This window comes from Nerophis ophidion, linkage group LG15 (assembly GCF_033978795.1).
Source record: "Nerophis ophidion isolate RoL-2023_Sa linkage group LG15, RoL_Noph_v1.0, whole genome shotgun sequence".
NCBI lineage: Eukaryota > Metazoa > Chordata > Actinopteri > Syngnathiformes > Syngnathidae > Nerophis > Nerophis ophidion.
Window position 1 is genome coordinate 2,095,594 of NC_084625.1, and position 16,083 is coordinate 2,111,676.

Here is a 16,083-nt window from a genome sequence, read left to right on the forward strand (position 1 = left end):
GACTTAAGTAATCATTAAGGACCACCATAATGACAACATACAGTAGTGTAGTAGACTTAAGTAATCATTAAGGACCACCATAATGACAACATACAGTAGTGTGGTAGACTTAAGTAATCATTAAGGACCACCATAATGACAACATACAGTAGTGTAGTAGACTTAAGTAATCATTAAGGACCACCATAATGACAACATACAATAGTGTGGTAGACTTAAGTAATCATTAAGTACCACCATAATGACAACATACAGTAGTATAGTAGACTTAAGTAATCATTAAGTACCACCATAATGACAACATTAAATACAGTAGTGTAGTAGACTTAAGTAATCATTAAGGACCACCATAATGACAACATACAGTAGTGTAGTAGACTTAACTAATCATTAAGTACCACCATAATGACAACATTAAATACAGTAGTGTACTAGACTTAAGTAATCATTAAGTACCACCATGATGACAACATTAAATACAGTAGTGTAGTAGACTTAAGTAATCATTAAGGACCACCATAATGACATCATACAGTAGTGTGGTAGACTTAAGTAATCATTAAGGACCACCATAATGACAACATTACAATACAGTAGTGTAGTAGACTTAAATAATCATTAAGGACCACCATAATGACAACATTACAATACAGTAGTGTAGTAGACTTAAATAATCATTAAGGACCACCATAATGACAACATTAAATACAGTAGTGTAGTAGACTTAAGTAATCATTAAGGACCACCATAATGACAACATTAAATACAGTAGTGTAGTAGACCTAAGTAATCATTAAGTACCACCATAATGACAACATTAAATACAGTAGTGTAGTAGACCTAAGTAATCATTAAGGACCACCATAATGACCCACATTAAAATGCAGTAGTTTAGTAGACTTAAGTAATCATTAAGGACCACCATAATGACAACATTAAATACAGTAGTGTAGTAGATTTAAGTAATCATTAAGTACCACCATAATGACAACATTAAATACAGTAGTGTAGTAGACCTAAGTAATCATTAAGGACCACCATAATGACCCACATTAAAATGCAGTAGTTTAGTAGACTCAAGTAATCATTAAGGACCACCATAATGACAACATTAAATACAGCAGTGTAGTAGACCTAAGTAATCATTAAGGACCACCATAATGACAACATACAGTAGTGTAGTAGACTTAAGTATTCATTAAGGACCACCATAATGACAACATTAAATACAGTAGTGTAGTAGACCTAAGTAATCATTAAGTACCACCATAATGACAACATTAAATACAGTAGTGTAGTAGACTTAAGTAATCATTAAGGACCACCATAATGACAACATACAGTAGTGTGGTAGACTTAAGTAATCATTAAGGACCACCATAATGACAACAATAAATACAGTTGTGTAGTAGACTTAAGTAATCATTAAGGACCACCATAATGACAACATACAGTAGTGTGGTAGACTTAAGTAATCATTAAGGACCACCATAATGACAACATTAAATACAGTTGTGTAGTAGACTTAAGTAATCATTAAGGACCACCATAATGACAACATACAGTAGTGTGGTAGACTTAAGTAATCATTAAGGACCACCATAATGACAACATACAGTAGTGTAGTAGACTTAAGTAATCATTAAGGACCACCATAATGACAACATTAAATATAGTAGTGTAGTAGACTTAAGTAATCATTAAGGACCATCATAATGACCCTAATAAAATATAGTGTAGTAGACCTAAGTATTCATTAAGTACCACTGTAATCACCAACAATAAAATACAGTAGTGTAGTACACTTAAGTATTCATCATGATATTACACACAAGTAAACATGCTGCAGGCCTTCTTGTATCGCACATGATATCACCCACAAGTAAACACGCTGCAGGACTGTTCGTATCGCTCATGATATCACACACATAAGTAAATACGCTGCAGGTCTGCTTGTATCGCACATGATATCACACACAAGTAAACACGCTGCAGGACTGTTTGTATCGCTCATGATATCACACACACAAGTAAACCCGCTGCAGGACTGCTTGTATCGCACATGATATCACACACACAAGTAAACCCGCTGCAGGACTGCTTGTATCGCACATGATATTAAACACAAGTAAACACGCTGCAGGACTGTTTGTATCGTTCATGATATCACACACACAAGTAAATACACTGCAGGACTGCTTGTATCACACATGAAATATTACACACAAGTAAACGCTGCAGGATTGCTTGTATCGCACATGATATCACACACAAGTAAACCCGCTGCAGGTCTGCTTGTATCGCACATGATATCACACACAAGTAAACACGCTGCAGGACTGTTTGTATCGCTCATGATATCACACACAAGTAAACACGCCGCAGGACTACTTGTATCGCACATGATATCACACACACAAACACGCTGCAGGTCTGCTTGTATCGCACATGATATCACACAGGTAAATATGCTGCAGGACTGCTTGTAACTGTAATATGACAAGCAAGATGATATCAGACTGCTGTCAGTATTGGACAGTACACCAGTCATGATGTGTTTTTTTCTCCCAGTATTATAGTTTTTGTGATGATGCTTATTGAGAACAAAAGCATGTTTATTAGTTGATGACTGTTGGGGCCGCCTTCACGTATTTCTGTTTTTACATCAGAGAATTAGGGGTCAGTTTTTACCACTCACTCACTGACTGACTGACTTCATCCTCTTTTGACTTGGAGCACTCCTTGTTTACTTTCCTCCCAGGACAGTCATAGTTCCACCATTAATCATATTAAATACACCTCGCCCAACCATACATCATCCTTTGGAGCGTTGTTGATAAAAACAACTTGACCGCACCTCATCAGTGACCAAGAACATCAACTTGTGTTGTCATTGGAATGTTTCCTGCCAAGAATGGCATTGCATTTACTGGTATTGCCCTCCGTAGATGAATAGTTTCCACATAACTTTGTATTCTTGTGTCCAGATGGGATTTATGAACGGAGCCTCGTTATATATAAACAAATAAACAATTACTAGTATCAGTTATACAATAAAATGTAGATTATTGAATTTACACAAATATTACTCTTTTAGTGGGAACATATTATGAAGTATTAGCTATATTTTGTTTGTTTTCATTGTAAACATTCATATTTACAAGCTTTGGCAGTGACATCACCCAAAAATGTGTCATATTTAAATGAAAAAAAAAACAAATACACACATAAATTGTAAACAATAGAATAGGTATAAAAAGTAGTGGTAGCATTTCACTTTGGCTTTTACGCAAAATTACTACCAAAATTGCATTTTCTATTTGTTTGGAAGAAATGTACATTTTTTTCAAAGGTGAAAATGACTAAAATGACCCCATCATCCTTTGATGTGTCAAGCTGTGGCCCTCACTTCCTTTTTGTCATGTTTTAATGACATTTATTAATTCATTAATATGTCTCTTTTCAAAATGGCTGCCGTATACTTTGACTTTTCGTTATGCGGCCCTTTGTGAAAAAAGTTTGGACTTAAGGAAAATAAATAAATACAATAAAAATAATGTCAAAAATATAGTAATTTAAAAATATATATTTCTATATTTTTAAATGTAAAAATAAAAAGAATGTAAGTGAGTCGATTCGTTCGCAAAGATCACATCTGTTTTTTATATCTGTTTCTTGACCCTTAAAGTTATTATCGTGTATTTTTGTGTGAAGTACCCCAAAGTCAACATAGTAGTACTACTAAGGCAAACTCAACATAGTAGTACTACTAAAAGAAAGTCAACATAGTACTACTGAAGTAAAGTCAACATAGTAGTACTACTAAAGCAAAGTCAACATAGTAGTACTACTAAAGCAAAGTCAACATAGTAGTACTACTAAAGCAAAGTCAACATAGTAGTACTACTAAAGCAAAGTCAACATAGTAGTACTACTAAAGCAAACTCAACATAGTAGTACTACTAAAAGAAAGTCAACATAGTACTACTGAAGTAAAGTCAACATAGTAGTACTACTAAAGCAAAGTCAACATAGTAGTACAGTACTACTAAAGCAAAGTCAACATAGTAGTACTACTAAAGCAAAGTCAACATAGTAGTACTACTACAGCAAAGTCAACATGGTAGTACTACTAAACTGAAGTCAACATAGTAGTACTACTAAAGTAAAGTCAACATAGTAGTACTACTAAAGCAAAGTCAACATAGTAGTACTACTAAAGCAAAGTCAACATAGTAGTACTACTATTTGGGAATGGTGCCATTACTGAAGTCAGTGGGCCAGCAAAAGTCATAGTTGTGACAACATTAATGTTGCTGCTGCTAAAGCAGTGGTTTTTAGTAGCTTGTTGACAATGAATCAGAACTTCAAATTTTATAAGATAATGATCGGACATTACTTTAGTGTAGTATCATAACTTTGAAGTGGTGACACCCCGGACAAGCACTAGATCTATGCGTGGGTTCATTTATTATTTGTGTAAGACCACAGCTATCAATTATAGTCTGGAGGGTCTGATGGGTCATTCATATAGATGTTAAAATCCCCCATTATAATTATATTGTTGCCGTGTGCCACTAGATCAGCCACAAACTCTGAAAAATCTCTGAAAACTAGCCAGCCACTTGTTAAGTGAGACTAACCTGCTATACCACATCGTTGCCTCTCGCAGGCAGGGGGCCAGAGACAAGTACTCCATGCCTGGACATCTTTCTTTGCTAAAGTTAGGAGATGACTCTGCTCTAGTTGACGGAGCCCACCTATCCATGAGAACAGGGATCCATACTCACGTCTTGATATGTGTGGCAGGTTCCGGCTGGACATCTACCGCTGCCTGGCCAGCCCCTCCCTCATCATGCTGACGGAGGAGGACCCCATCCTCAGGGCCTTCGAGCTCAGCACGGACCTGAAGGAGCTGAGTCTGGTGGAGGTGGAGTTCAGGTGCTCCTTCCCGCCGCCGCACACCTCCTCCCGCACGCCGCTCTCTTGACACGCCGCTTTCACCCGCGCAGGAACGACTACGACGAGCTGGCCAAGCAGTGCAAGATGTTCGCCAAGGACCTGCTGGCTCAGGCTCGCAACTCCAGAGAGCTGGAGGTCATCCTCAACCACACGTCCAGCGAGGACCCCGTGGACAAGAGGGGCCTCCTGGAGGAGCGCATGAACCTCAGCCGCCTCAAACTGGCCATCAAGTACAACCAGAAGGAGGTCAACTTATACTGTGCTTTACTTCTTTTTGAGACTTTTGATACCATGCTAACTGCTCCTTTCTTAGCATGCTAACATTTTATGCTAGCATTTACCTAAATTGGATTCATTTAAACTTAAACGTTATGGCTTCTGATACTTGGCGCCATCTTACAAGTATGCTCACTTTGCCTGTGTTGGCATGTTAGCATTTTAGCTAATTTGTTTAATTTGAACTTAAACGTCCTAACTTTTTTGCCAATTTTGTATGTATAAACCTAAAAATTATGGCTTTTAATATCTGATACCTTTTTAGAAGTAGCTTTTCTGAGGTCATCATGTTAACATTAGCATGCTAGCATTTTATTCTGGCATTTTAGCTACTTGTGATCATTTAAACCTCAAATTCATGGATTTTGAGACATGTCTCCATTTTGCAAGTATGCTAACACTTCCCATTTTGACAAGCTAATCTTAGCATGTTAACATTGGCATTTAATACTAGCAGTTCAGCTAATTTTGATCACTCAAACCTAAAATTCATTGCTCTTTAGACATGTCTCATGCTCACTGTTCCCATTTTAACAAGCTAACGTTAGCATGCTAACATTATGCTAGCATTATAGCTAATTTGTTTCATTTAAACTTAAACGTCATAGCTTTGATGCCAACTTCTTCTATGTTAGCATGCTAAAATTAGCAGGCTAACTTTTTGCCCGTTTTATATGTATAAACCTAAAAATTATGGCTTTTAAAATCTGACGCCAGTTTAGGAGCAACTTTTCCGAGGTCATCGTGCTAACATTAGCATGCTCGCATTTTATACCGGCATTTTAGCTAATTTCAATCATTTAAACTTAAAAATCATGGGCTCTGACGCATCTCCATTTTGCAAGTATGCCAACTGTTCCCATTTTAACAAGCTAACGTTAGCATGCTAACATTAGTATTTAATGCTAGCAGTTCAGCTAATTTTAATCACTCAAACCTAAAATTCATTGCTCTTTAGACATGTCTTCGATTCGCGAGTATGCTCACCGTTCCCATTTTAACAAGCTAACGGTAGCATGCTAACATTATTAGCATTTAATGCTAGCAGTTCAGCTATTTTTGATCACTCCAACCTAAAATTCATTGCTCTTTAGACATGTCTCCGATTCGCGAGTATGCTCACTGTTCCCATTTTAACAAGCTAACGTCAGCATGCTAATATTTTATGTTTTATATGTATAAAACTAAAAATTATGGCTTTTAAAATCTGACGCCAGTTTTGGAGCAACTTTTCTGAGGTCATCGTGCTAAATTAGCATGCTCGCATTTTATACCGGCATTTTAGCTAATTTCGATCATTTAAACTTAAAAATCATGGTTTCTGAGACATTTCCCTTTTGCAAGTATGCCAACTGTTCCCATTTTAACAAGGTAACGTTAGCATGCTAACATTTTATGCTAGCATTATAGCTAATTTGTTTCATTTAAACTTAACCGTCATAGCTTTGATGCCAACTTATTCTATGTTAGCCTGCTAAAATTAGCAGGCTAACTTTTTGCCAGTTTCATATGTATAAACCTGAAAATTGCTGCTTTTGATATCTGACGCCAGTTTAGAGCAACTTTTCCGAGGTCATCGTGCTAACATTAGCATGCTTGAATTTTATACCGGCATATTAGCTCATTTCAATCATTTAAACCAGGCGTGTCCAAAGTGCGACCCAAGGGCCATTTGTGGCCCCCAGCTAATTTGTTAATGGCCCCCGGTGCATTCTAAAAAATACTAAAATAAACATTTTAAACATAAAAGAAAGTAATAAAAGAGTAAACAGTGACATGTATCAAGAAAAAGTTGCAGTGTTGACACTAATAACACAAAGCTGCCATGCAGACTGTTATTGACCTGCTGAAGCCTCCAATTACTTCACTGGAACTATTTCACTTTCAAATATTTTGGGGGGATAATATTGCATATTTTGTGTGAAACAAACAAAAAAGTATGAAAAAAATTATAAAATCTTATAATGAAGACCTCTACTGACTTAAGCGTTAAAAGTAAAAAACTATAAATATACATTTGGCTTATTTTCAACACTTATTCTTTTTCTATTGTTATGAATTATTGACCTATCAATCAATCAATCAATCAATCAATGTTTATTTATATAGCCCCAAATCACAAATGTCTCAAAGGACTGCACAAATCATTACGACTATTTACCTATTTAGGGTTCCAATTACTTCATGTCAAATATTCCACTTTGAAGTGTTTTGGGGGAAAATGTTGCATAGTTTGTGTGTTTGCCATATAAATAAGGGTTTTGACATAAAGGCCATAAACATAAAAAACTAAATTAAAAAAAATGTTATAACGACAGACAGACCTGAAGTTGATCTCGAGATTCAAGCGTTAAATTAAAGAAATAATAATTTATGACTTATTTCTAACATTTTCATGACTGAGACCCTTCCGGAGACCGGGGACCAAACTTGAGGAAAGCCATAAAGGTAAAAAAACAACTAATGTATTGCTTTTAAAAATGAAAAATATCAAAATGGCCCCAGCATACTTTGATTTTTCAGTCTGCGGCCCTCAGTGGAAAAAGTTTGGACACCCCTGATTTAAACTTCAAATTCATGGATTCTGAGACATATCCATTTTGCAAGAACGCTAACTGTTAGCATGCCAACATTTTATGCTAACTGTTTAGCTTCATTCAACGCCGGGCGGGAGGTTGAGAGCAGAGTGTTGCACTTGGCAATGATTCCTTTTGTCTTCCTGCAGTTTGTGTCTCAGTCCAACTGCCAGCAGTTCCTCAACACGGTGTGGTTCGGCGAGACGGCCAGCTACCGGCGCAAGCACACGTGTCTGAAGATCTCCACCGTGCTGAGCGTGGCCGTGCTGTGGCCGCTGCTCTCCGCCTGCTACCTGCTGGTGCCGCGCTCCCGCGTGGGCCAGGTCATCCACACGCCCTTCGTCAAGTTCATCATCCACAGCGCCTCCTACTTCACCTTCCTGCTGCTGCTCAACCTCTACTCGCTGGTCTACAACGAGGGCAAGAAGAACACCATGGGCCCCGCGCTGGAGATGATCGATTACCTGCTCATCCTCTGGATCATAGGTGTCTGTCTGTCTGTCTGTCTGTCTGTCTCTGGGTGTGTGTGGTCGCCGTCACAGCACTGCCAGCAAAGCATTAGCGTGCTCGTTAAGTCGCTGTAATGACCCCGCTGACTCAGCAGTTTGCGGCTCGGCGACACAAAATCATTTCCTGGTGTCAGGCGGTCGGTGGCGTGTGACGAGCCGCTAACTAACATGTGACACGTGGCGCTCACTCCAGGCCGTCTCCTCTCGATAACGCTGCACGATCCCCCTGTTGCCATTACAATTAGGCCTGTCCCCATCTGACATTGATTTCGAATATTGGTCCCAGATCAGCAAAAAAGATAAGTGGTGTGTATGCATAGCATATATATACTGTATTTCCTGGAATTGCCGCAGGGCATATAGTATGTGCCTGCTTTGAATTACCGCCGGGTCAAACTCGTGACGTCATGAATGACACTTCCCCTGTCATCCATCCATCCATTTTCTACCGCTTATTCCCTTTCGGGGTCGCGGGGGGCGCTGGCGCCTATCTCAGCTACAATCGGGCGGAAGGCGGGGTACACCCTGGACAAGTCGCCACCTCATCGCAGGGCCAACACAGATAGACAGACAACATTCACACTCACATTCACACACTAGGGCCAATTTAGTGTTGCCAATCAACCTATCCCCAGGTGCATGTCTTTGGAGGTGGGAGGGGCCTATCCCCAGGTGCATGTCTTTGGAAGTGGGAGGGGCCTATCCCCAGGTGCATGTCTTTGGAAGTGGGAGGAAGCCGGAGTACCCGGAGGGAACCCACGCAGTCACGGGGAGAACATGCAAACTCCACACAGAAAGATCCCGAGCCTGGATTTGAACCCAGGACTGCAGGACCTTCGTATTGTGAGGCAGACGCACTAACCCCTCTGCCACCGTGAAGCCCACTTCCCCTGTCATCATTTTCAAAATGGAGGAGGCTGATTTCAATACCGTTAATTTGAAATCGCATAAAGGGAAGAAGATTAAGAGCTATTCAGTAGGATTTAAGGTCCAAGCTTACATCACACTCAATTTTTTACTGCATGCCTTTGGTAAATGTCGGAGTGAGAAGAGGTTTTAAAATAATCAGCACATGCTTACTTTTACCGCATGCCTTTGGTAAATGTCGGAGTGAGAAGAGGTTTTAAAATAATCAGCACATGCTTACTTTTACCGCATGCCTTTGGTAAGCGCCGGAGTGAGAAGAGGTTTTAAATTAATTAGCTCCCCGGTGGCAATTCAAGGAAATACGGTATATTGTTAGCATGTATTTAGATAAGATAGTATATATTGTTAGCATGTATTTAGATAAGATAGTATATATTGTTAGCATGTATTTAGATAAGATAGTATATATTGTTAGCATGTATTTAGATAAGATAGTATATATTGTTAGCATGTATTTAAATAAGATAGTATATATTGTTAGCATGTATTTAGATAAGATAGTATATATTGTTAGCATGTATTTGGATAAGATAGTATATATTGTTAGCATGTATTTAGATAAGATAGTATTTATTTTTAGCATGTATTTAGATAGGATAGTATACATTGTTAGCATGTATTTAGATAAGATAGTATATATTGTTAGCATGTATTTAGATAGGATAAGGTGGCGACTTGTCAAGGGTGTACACCGCCTACCGCCGAAATGCAGTTGAGATAGGCTCCAGCGACACCCCCCCCCCCTGCGACCTCAAAAGGGATAAGCGGTAGAAAATGGACGGATGGATAGAATAGCATATATTTTTAGTATGTATTTGGATAAGATAGAATGTATTTGTAGCATGTATTTAGATAAGATAATATATAGTGTTTGCATGTATTTAGATAAGCTAGCATATATTGTTAGAATGTATTTATATACAATAGAATATATTGTTAGCATAGATTTAGATAAAATAGCATCAATTGTTGGTATGTGTTAAAATAGAACTGCATTTCAACTGAAATATGTTGTAGAATTTCATTGTGACGTTTGACTCATTTCACTTGATTCCACAGGACTAAATGATACAAGTATGTTTGATGTGTCGGATTAATGTGCTAACATGCAAGAATCTAACGTTGGTTTGGTACAGGAAGTGACAAAGTAGTACCAGGACAAGAAAGGGGAGGGGCTAAGTGGAGTGCTAAAAGGAGAGAAGAATGTGAATATATGGTCTCTCCCCTGCAGGAATGGTGTGGTCGGATGTGAAGCGTCTTTGGTACGGAGGTCTGGAGGACTTCTTGGACGAGTCCAGGAACCAGCTCAGCTTTGTCATGAATTCCCTTTACCTGGCGACCTTTGCCCTCAAGATTGTGGCCCACAGCAAGGTGCTCCCACACCTTCTACGCAGTGCTTTTGGAAAGTTTTTATCAATGAATACAATGGGGAAAAAAATGAAAAAAACACGATTGAAATGTTTTTAATAGAAAAATAGAAAACAATTAATCAATAATAAATAAATACTATAATTAATTTTTCAAAATTAAACAGCAGTGCATTTTCGAAATCCATCCATTCCGTCTTCTACAGCTTGTCCCTCTCGGGGTCACGGGGGTTGCTGGAGCCTATCCCAGCTGGACAAGTCGCCACCTCACCGCAGGGCCGTTTATTTTCAATTATCTTATCAAAATAATAAATAATGAATGAAAAATACTAAATGAACAATAGACAAAAAACTGTTTTTTTTTTACATTTTTTTAATAAAAAATAAGAGAAAAAAATTGTATATTAAAAAAAAAGAAAAATACTGTTTTTAATCATTTTGATAAACAAATAATGAATTAAAAATACTTAAAATAAAATGATTAAGTAGTTTTTTCAGAAAAAAGCAGCGTTTTTAAAAATTTTTTTGAAAAAATAATTTTAAAAAAATCAATGAAAAAAGCTCAATTAAGAAGAAAAAGTTGTTTTTAGAAATTATTTTATAAAACTAATAACTAATAAAAAATATGAAATAAAGAAAAACATTTTTTTTAAATTATTTTATAGAAAAAATAATAAGAAAATAATGAAAAAACATAATTAAGAAAACATTTTTTTTCAAGAACAACAGTGTTTTTCAAATTATTTTATTAAAAATATAATACATGAGAAATACAGAATAAAGAAAAAATTTTTTTTAAAAAGAAAAGAAAAAAGCAGTGTTTTGAACTAATGTTGTGTTTGCAGTTCAAGAATGTGGAGGAAACGGAGAGGAAGAACTGGGACGCCTTCCATCCCATCCTGGTGGCTGAAGGCCTGTTTGCCTTCGCCAACGTCCTCAGCTATTTGCGTCTGTTCTTCATGTACACCACCAGCTCCATCCTGGGCCCGCTGCAGGTAGGAGAGCACACTGGTGCAACATCACACTGTCTCTGCTTCCTCTCTTTTCAAACATCCCTCATTACTTTAAAAAGACAAAGTGAGGCCCTGCGGCACATTCGAAAATTCATTTTTTTTAAATTAAATTAGAAAAGGTGGAATGAAAGAGCAAACAGGTGAAATGTAACAAGAAAACGTTGCAATGTTCACTCATGACACAAAGCTGTCATGCAGACAGTTTTTTCTTTTAAACTGTCATTGCTCAAAAACAATAATGAATCAAAATCAATGTTTTTATGAATGGTTGACATATTTAAGGCTCCAATTACAAATATTACACTTGAAATTATTATTATTAGGGGAAAATATTGCATAGTTTGTGTTTGTGCCATAAAAAACAATGTTTTATATGACAAAAATGCCATAAAAATGTTTTGGTAAGTGTTAAAAGTAGAAAAAAACAAATGTACGACTTATTTTTAACACTTTCATGAGTGGGACCCTTTTGGGTCCCCAGGAATTTTAGTGTTTTTTTTTTTTAAAAGGTCATTGCTCAAAAACAATAATGAATCAAAATCAATGTTGTTATGAATGGTTGACATATTTAAGGCTCCAATTACAAATATTACACTTGAAATTATTATTAGGGGAAAATATTGCATAGTTTGTGTTTGGGCCATAAAAAACAATGTTTTATATGACAAAAATGCCATAAAAATGTTTTGGTAAGTGTTAAAAGTAGAAAAAAACAAATGTACGACTTATTTTTAACACTTTCATGAGTGGGACCCTTTTGGGTCCCCAGGAATTTTAGTGTTTTTTTTTTTTTTTTTAAAGGTCATTGCTCAAAAACAATAATGAATCAAAATCAATGTTGTTATGAATGGTTGACGTATTTAAGGCTCCAATTACAAATATTACACATTAAATTATTATTAGGGGAAAATATTGCATAGTTTGTGTTTGCGCCATAAAAAACAATGTTTTATATGACAAAAATGCCATAAAAATTTTTCGGTAAGCGTTAAAAGTAGAAAAAAACAAATGTACGAATTATTTTTAACACTTTCACGAGTGGGACCTTTTTGGGTCCCCAGGAATTTTAGTGTTTTTTTTTTTTTTTAAAAGGTCATTGAATCAAAATCAATGTTGCTATGAATGGTTGACATATTTAAGGCTCCAATTACAAATATTACACTTGAAATTATTATTAGGGGAAAATATTGCATTGTTTGTGTTTGTGCCATAAAAAACAATGTTTTATATGACAGAAATGGCCAAAAATATTTTTGGTAAGTGTTAAAAGTAGAAAAAAACAAAGGTAAGACTTATTTTTAACACTTTCATGAGTGGGACCCTTTTGGGTCCCCAGGAATTTTAGTGTTTTTTTTTTTAAAAGGTCATTGCTCAAAAACAATAATGAATCAAAATCAATGTTGTTATGAATGGTTGACATATTTAAGGCTCCAATTACAAATATTACACTTGAAATTATTATTAGGGGAAAATATTGCATAGTTTGTGTTTGGGCCATAAAAAACAATGTTTTATATGACAAAAATGCCATAAAAATGTTTTGGTAAGTGTTAAAAGTAGAAAAAAACAAATGTACGACTTATTTTTAACACTTTCATGAGTGGGACCCTTTTGGGTCCCCAGGAATTTTAGTGTTTTTTTTTTTTTTTTTTAAAGGTCATTGCTCAAAAACAATAATGAATCTAAATCAATGTTGTTATGAATGGTTGACATATTTAAGGCTCCAATTACAAATATTACACATGAAATTATTATTAGGGGAAAATATTGCATAGTTTGTGCCATAAAAAACAATGTTTTATATGACAAAAATGCCATAATTTTTTTTCGGTAAGCGTTAAAAGTAGAAAAAAACAAATGTACAACTTATTTTTAACACTTTCACGAGTGGGACCCTTTTGGGTCCCCAGGAATTTTAGTGTTTTTTTTTTTTTTTTTTAAAGGTCATTGCTCAAAAACAATAATGAATCTAAATCAATGTTGTTATGAATGGTTGACATATTTAAGGCTCCAATTACAAATATTACACATGAAATTATTATTAGGGGAAAATATTGCATAGTTTGTGCCATAAAAAACAATGTTTTATATGACAAAAATGCCATAATTTTTTTTCGGTAAGCGTTAAAAGTAGAAAAAAACAAATGTACAACTTATTTTTAACACTTTCACGAGTGGGACCCTTTTGGGTCCCCAGGAATTTTAGTGTTTTTTTTTTTTTTAAAAGGTCATTGCTCAAAAAACAATAATGAATCAAAATCAATGTTGTTATGAATGGTTGACATATTTAAGGCTCCAATTACAAATATTACACTTGAAATTATTATTAGGGGAAAATATTGCATAGTTTGTGTTTGTGCCATAAAAAACAATGTTTTATATTACAAAAATGCCATAAAAATGTTTTGGTAAGCGTTAAAAGTAGAAAAAAACAAATGTACGACTTATTTTTAACACTTTCATGAGTGGGACCCTTTTGGGTCCCCAGGAATTTTAGTGTTTTTTTTTTTTTTAAAAGGTCATTGCTCAAAAAATAATAATGAATCAAAATCAATGTTACGCAGGATTGACATATTTAAGGCTCCAATTAATTCATATCAAATATTGCACTTTAAATTCTGTTTTTGGGGAAATATTGCAAATTTTTTGTTTGCCATAAAAAAAACCAAAAAGGGCGTAAAACATAAGAAATAAAAATAAATTACCAAAGTTGATCTAGTGATTTAAGTGTTGAAAGTAAAAAATAATGAATGACTTATTTTTAACACTTTTATGAGTGACACCCTTTTGGATCCCTGACAATTCTACAGGGAGTTTTTTTTAAACTGTCATTGTTCAAACATAATAATAAATTAAAATAAATGTTGATATGAATTAATGATATATCAAATATTCCACAGTGAAATATTATTTGTGGGCAAATATTAAATATTGTTATGCATAAATAATTAAAAAAACAACAAAAAAATGGTATATCGACGGATAAATCTGAAGTTGATGTAGTGATTTAAGTGTTGAAAGTAAAACATTAGACCTATTTTTAACACTTTTATGAGTGAGCACCTTTTGGATCCCTGATAAAAAAAAATGTTTTAATTCTAAAGGGATGGCGTGGCGCAGTGGAAGAGTGGCCGTGTGCAACCCGAGGGTCCCTGGTTCAATCCCCACTTAGTACCAACCTCGTCACGTCCGTTGTGTCCTGAGCAAGACACTTCACCCTTGCTCCTGATGGCTGATGGTTAGCGCCTTGCATGGCAGCTCCCTCCATCAGTGTGTGAATGTGGAAGTAGTGTCAAAGCGCTTTGAGTACCTTGAAGGTAGAAAAGCGCTATAAAAGTACAACCCATTTATCATTTAATTGCTCCAAAAATAATAATGAATCAAAATCAATGTTGTTATGAATGATTGACGTATTTAAGGTCCCAATAACTTTACAAATTGGGGGAAGTTATTGCATATTTTCTGTTTTAGCCATAAAAAACAATGTTTTGTTTGACGAATAGGCCATAAAACCAAGAAAGAAGAAGACATGAACAAATTATAAATAGACGGATAAATCTGTAATTGATCTAGATACTTAAGCATTGAAAGTAAAATAAAATAAAAACCAGGAAATGTCTGACTTACTTTTATGAGTGGGACCCTTTTGCATCCTTAAGAATTTTAGAGAGATTATTTTAGAACTGTCATTGCTCAAAAATAATAATGAATCAAAATCAATGTTGTTATTGACCTATTCAAGGTTCCAATTACTTCACATCAATAATTCCACTTTGAAATATTTTTTTAAGAAAATATTGTACATTTGGTGTGTTTGCAATAAGAAAACAAAAAGGCATCGAACAAAAAATATACAAATATAATGTATATCAACATACAGATCTGAAGTTGATCTAGTCATTTAAGTAAAACAAAAACTTATTTTTAACACTTTTATGAGTGGGAATTTTTGAGGGATGTTTTTAAACTGTCATTGCTCAAAAATAATAATGAATCAAAATCAATGTTGTTATTGACCTATTCAAGACTCCAATTACTTCACATCAATAATTCCACTTTGAAATATTTTTTTAAGAAAATATTGTACATTTGGTGTGTTTGCAATAAAAAAACAAAAAGGCATCAAACAAAAAATATATAAATATAATGTATATATATAAAAAAAATGTATATCAACATACAGATCTGAAGTTGATCTAGTCATTTAAGTAAAACAAAAACTTATTTTTAACACTTTTATGAGTGGGAATTTTTGAGGGATGTTTTTAAACTGTCATTGCTCAAAAATAATAATGAATCAAAATCAATGTTGTTATTGACCTATTCAAGGCTCCAATTACTTCACATCAATAATTCCACTTTGAAATATTTTTTTAAGAAAATATTGTGTATTTGGTGTGTTTGCAATAAGAAAACAAAAAGGCATCAAACAAAAAATATATAAATATAATGT

General features: G+C 35.2%; 1 protein-coding gene across 4 annotated transcripts in view; it reads left to right on the forward strand.

The window, feature by feature from the left end:
- Positions 1–16,083, forward strand: part of trpc1 (transient receptor potential cation channel, subfamily C, member 1) — a 37,092-nt gene that overhangs the window by 7,751 nt on the left and 13,258 nt on the right. For all 4 annotated transcript variants that reach the window (XM_061921228.1, XM_061921229.1, XM_061921231.1 and 1 more), the window contains 5 exons: positions 4,810–4,941; positions 5,013–5,208; positions 7,964–8,300; positions 10,482–10,621; positions 11,463–11,612. In XM_061921228.1, coding sequence (XP_061777212.1) covers positions 4,810–4,941; positions 5,013–5,208; positions 7,964–8,300; positions 10,482–10,621; positions 11,463–11,612 — 955 coding nt within the window. The remainder of the gene's footprint in view (positions 1–4,809; positions 4,942–5,012; positions 5,209–7,963; positions 8,301–10,481; positions 10,622–11,462; positions 11,613–16,083) is intronic.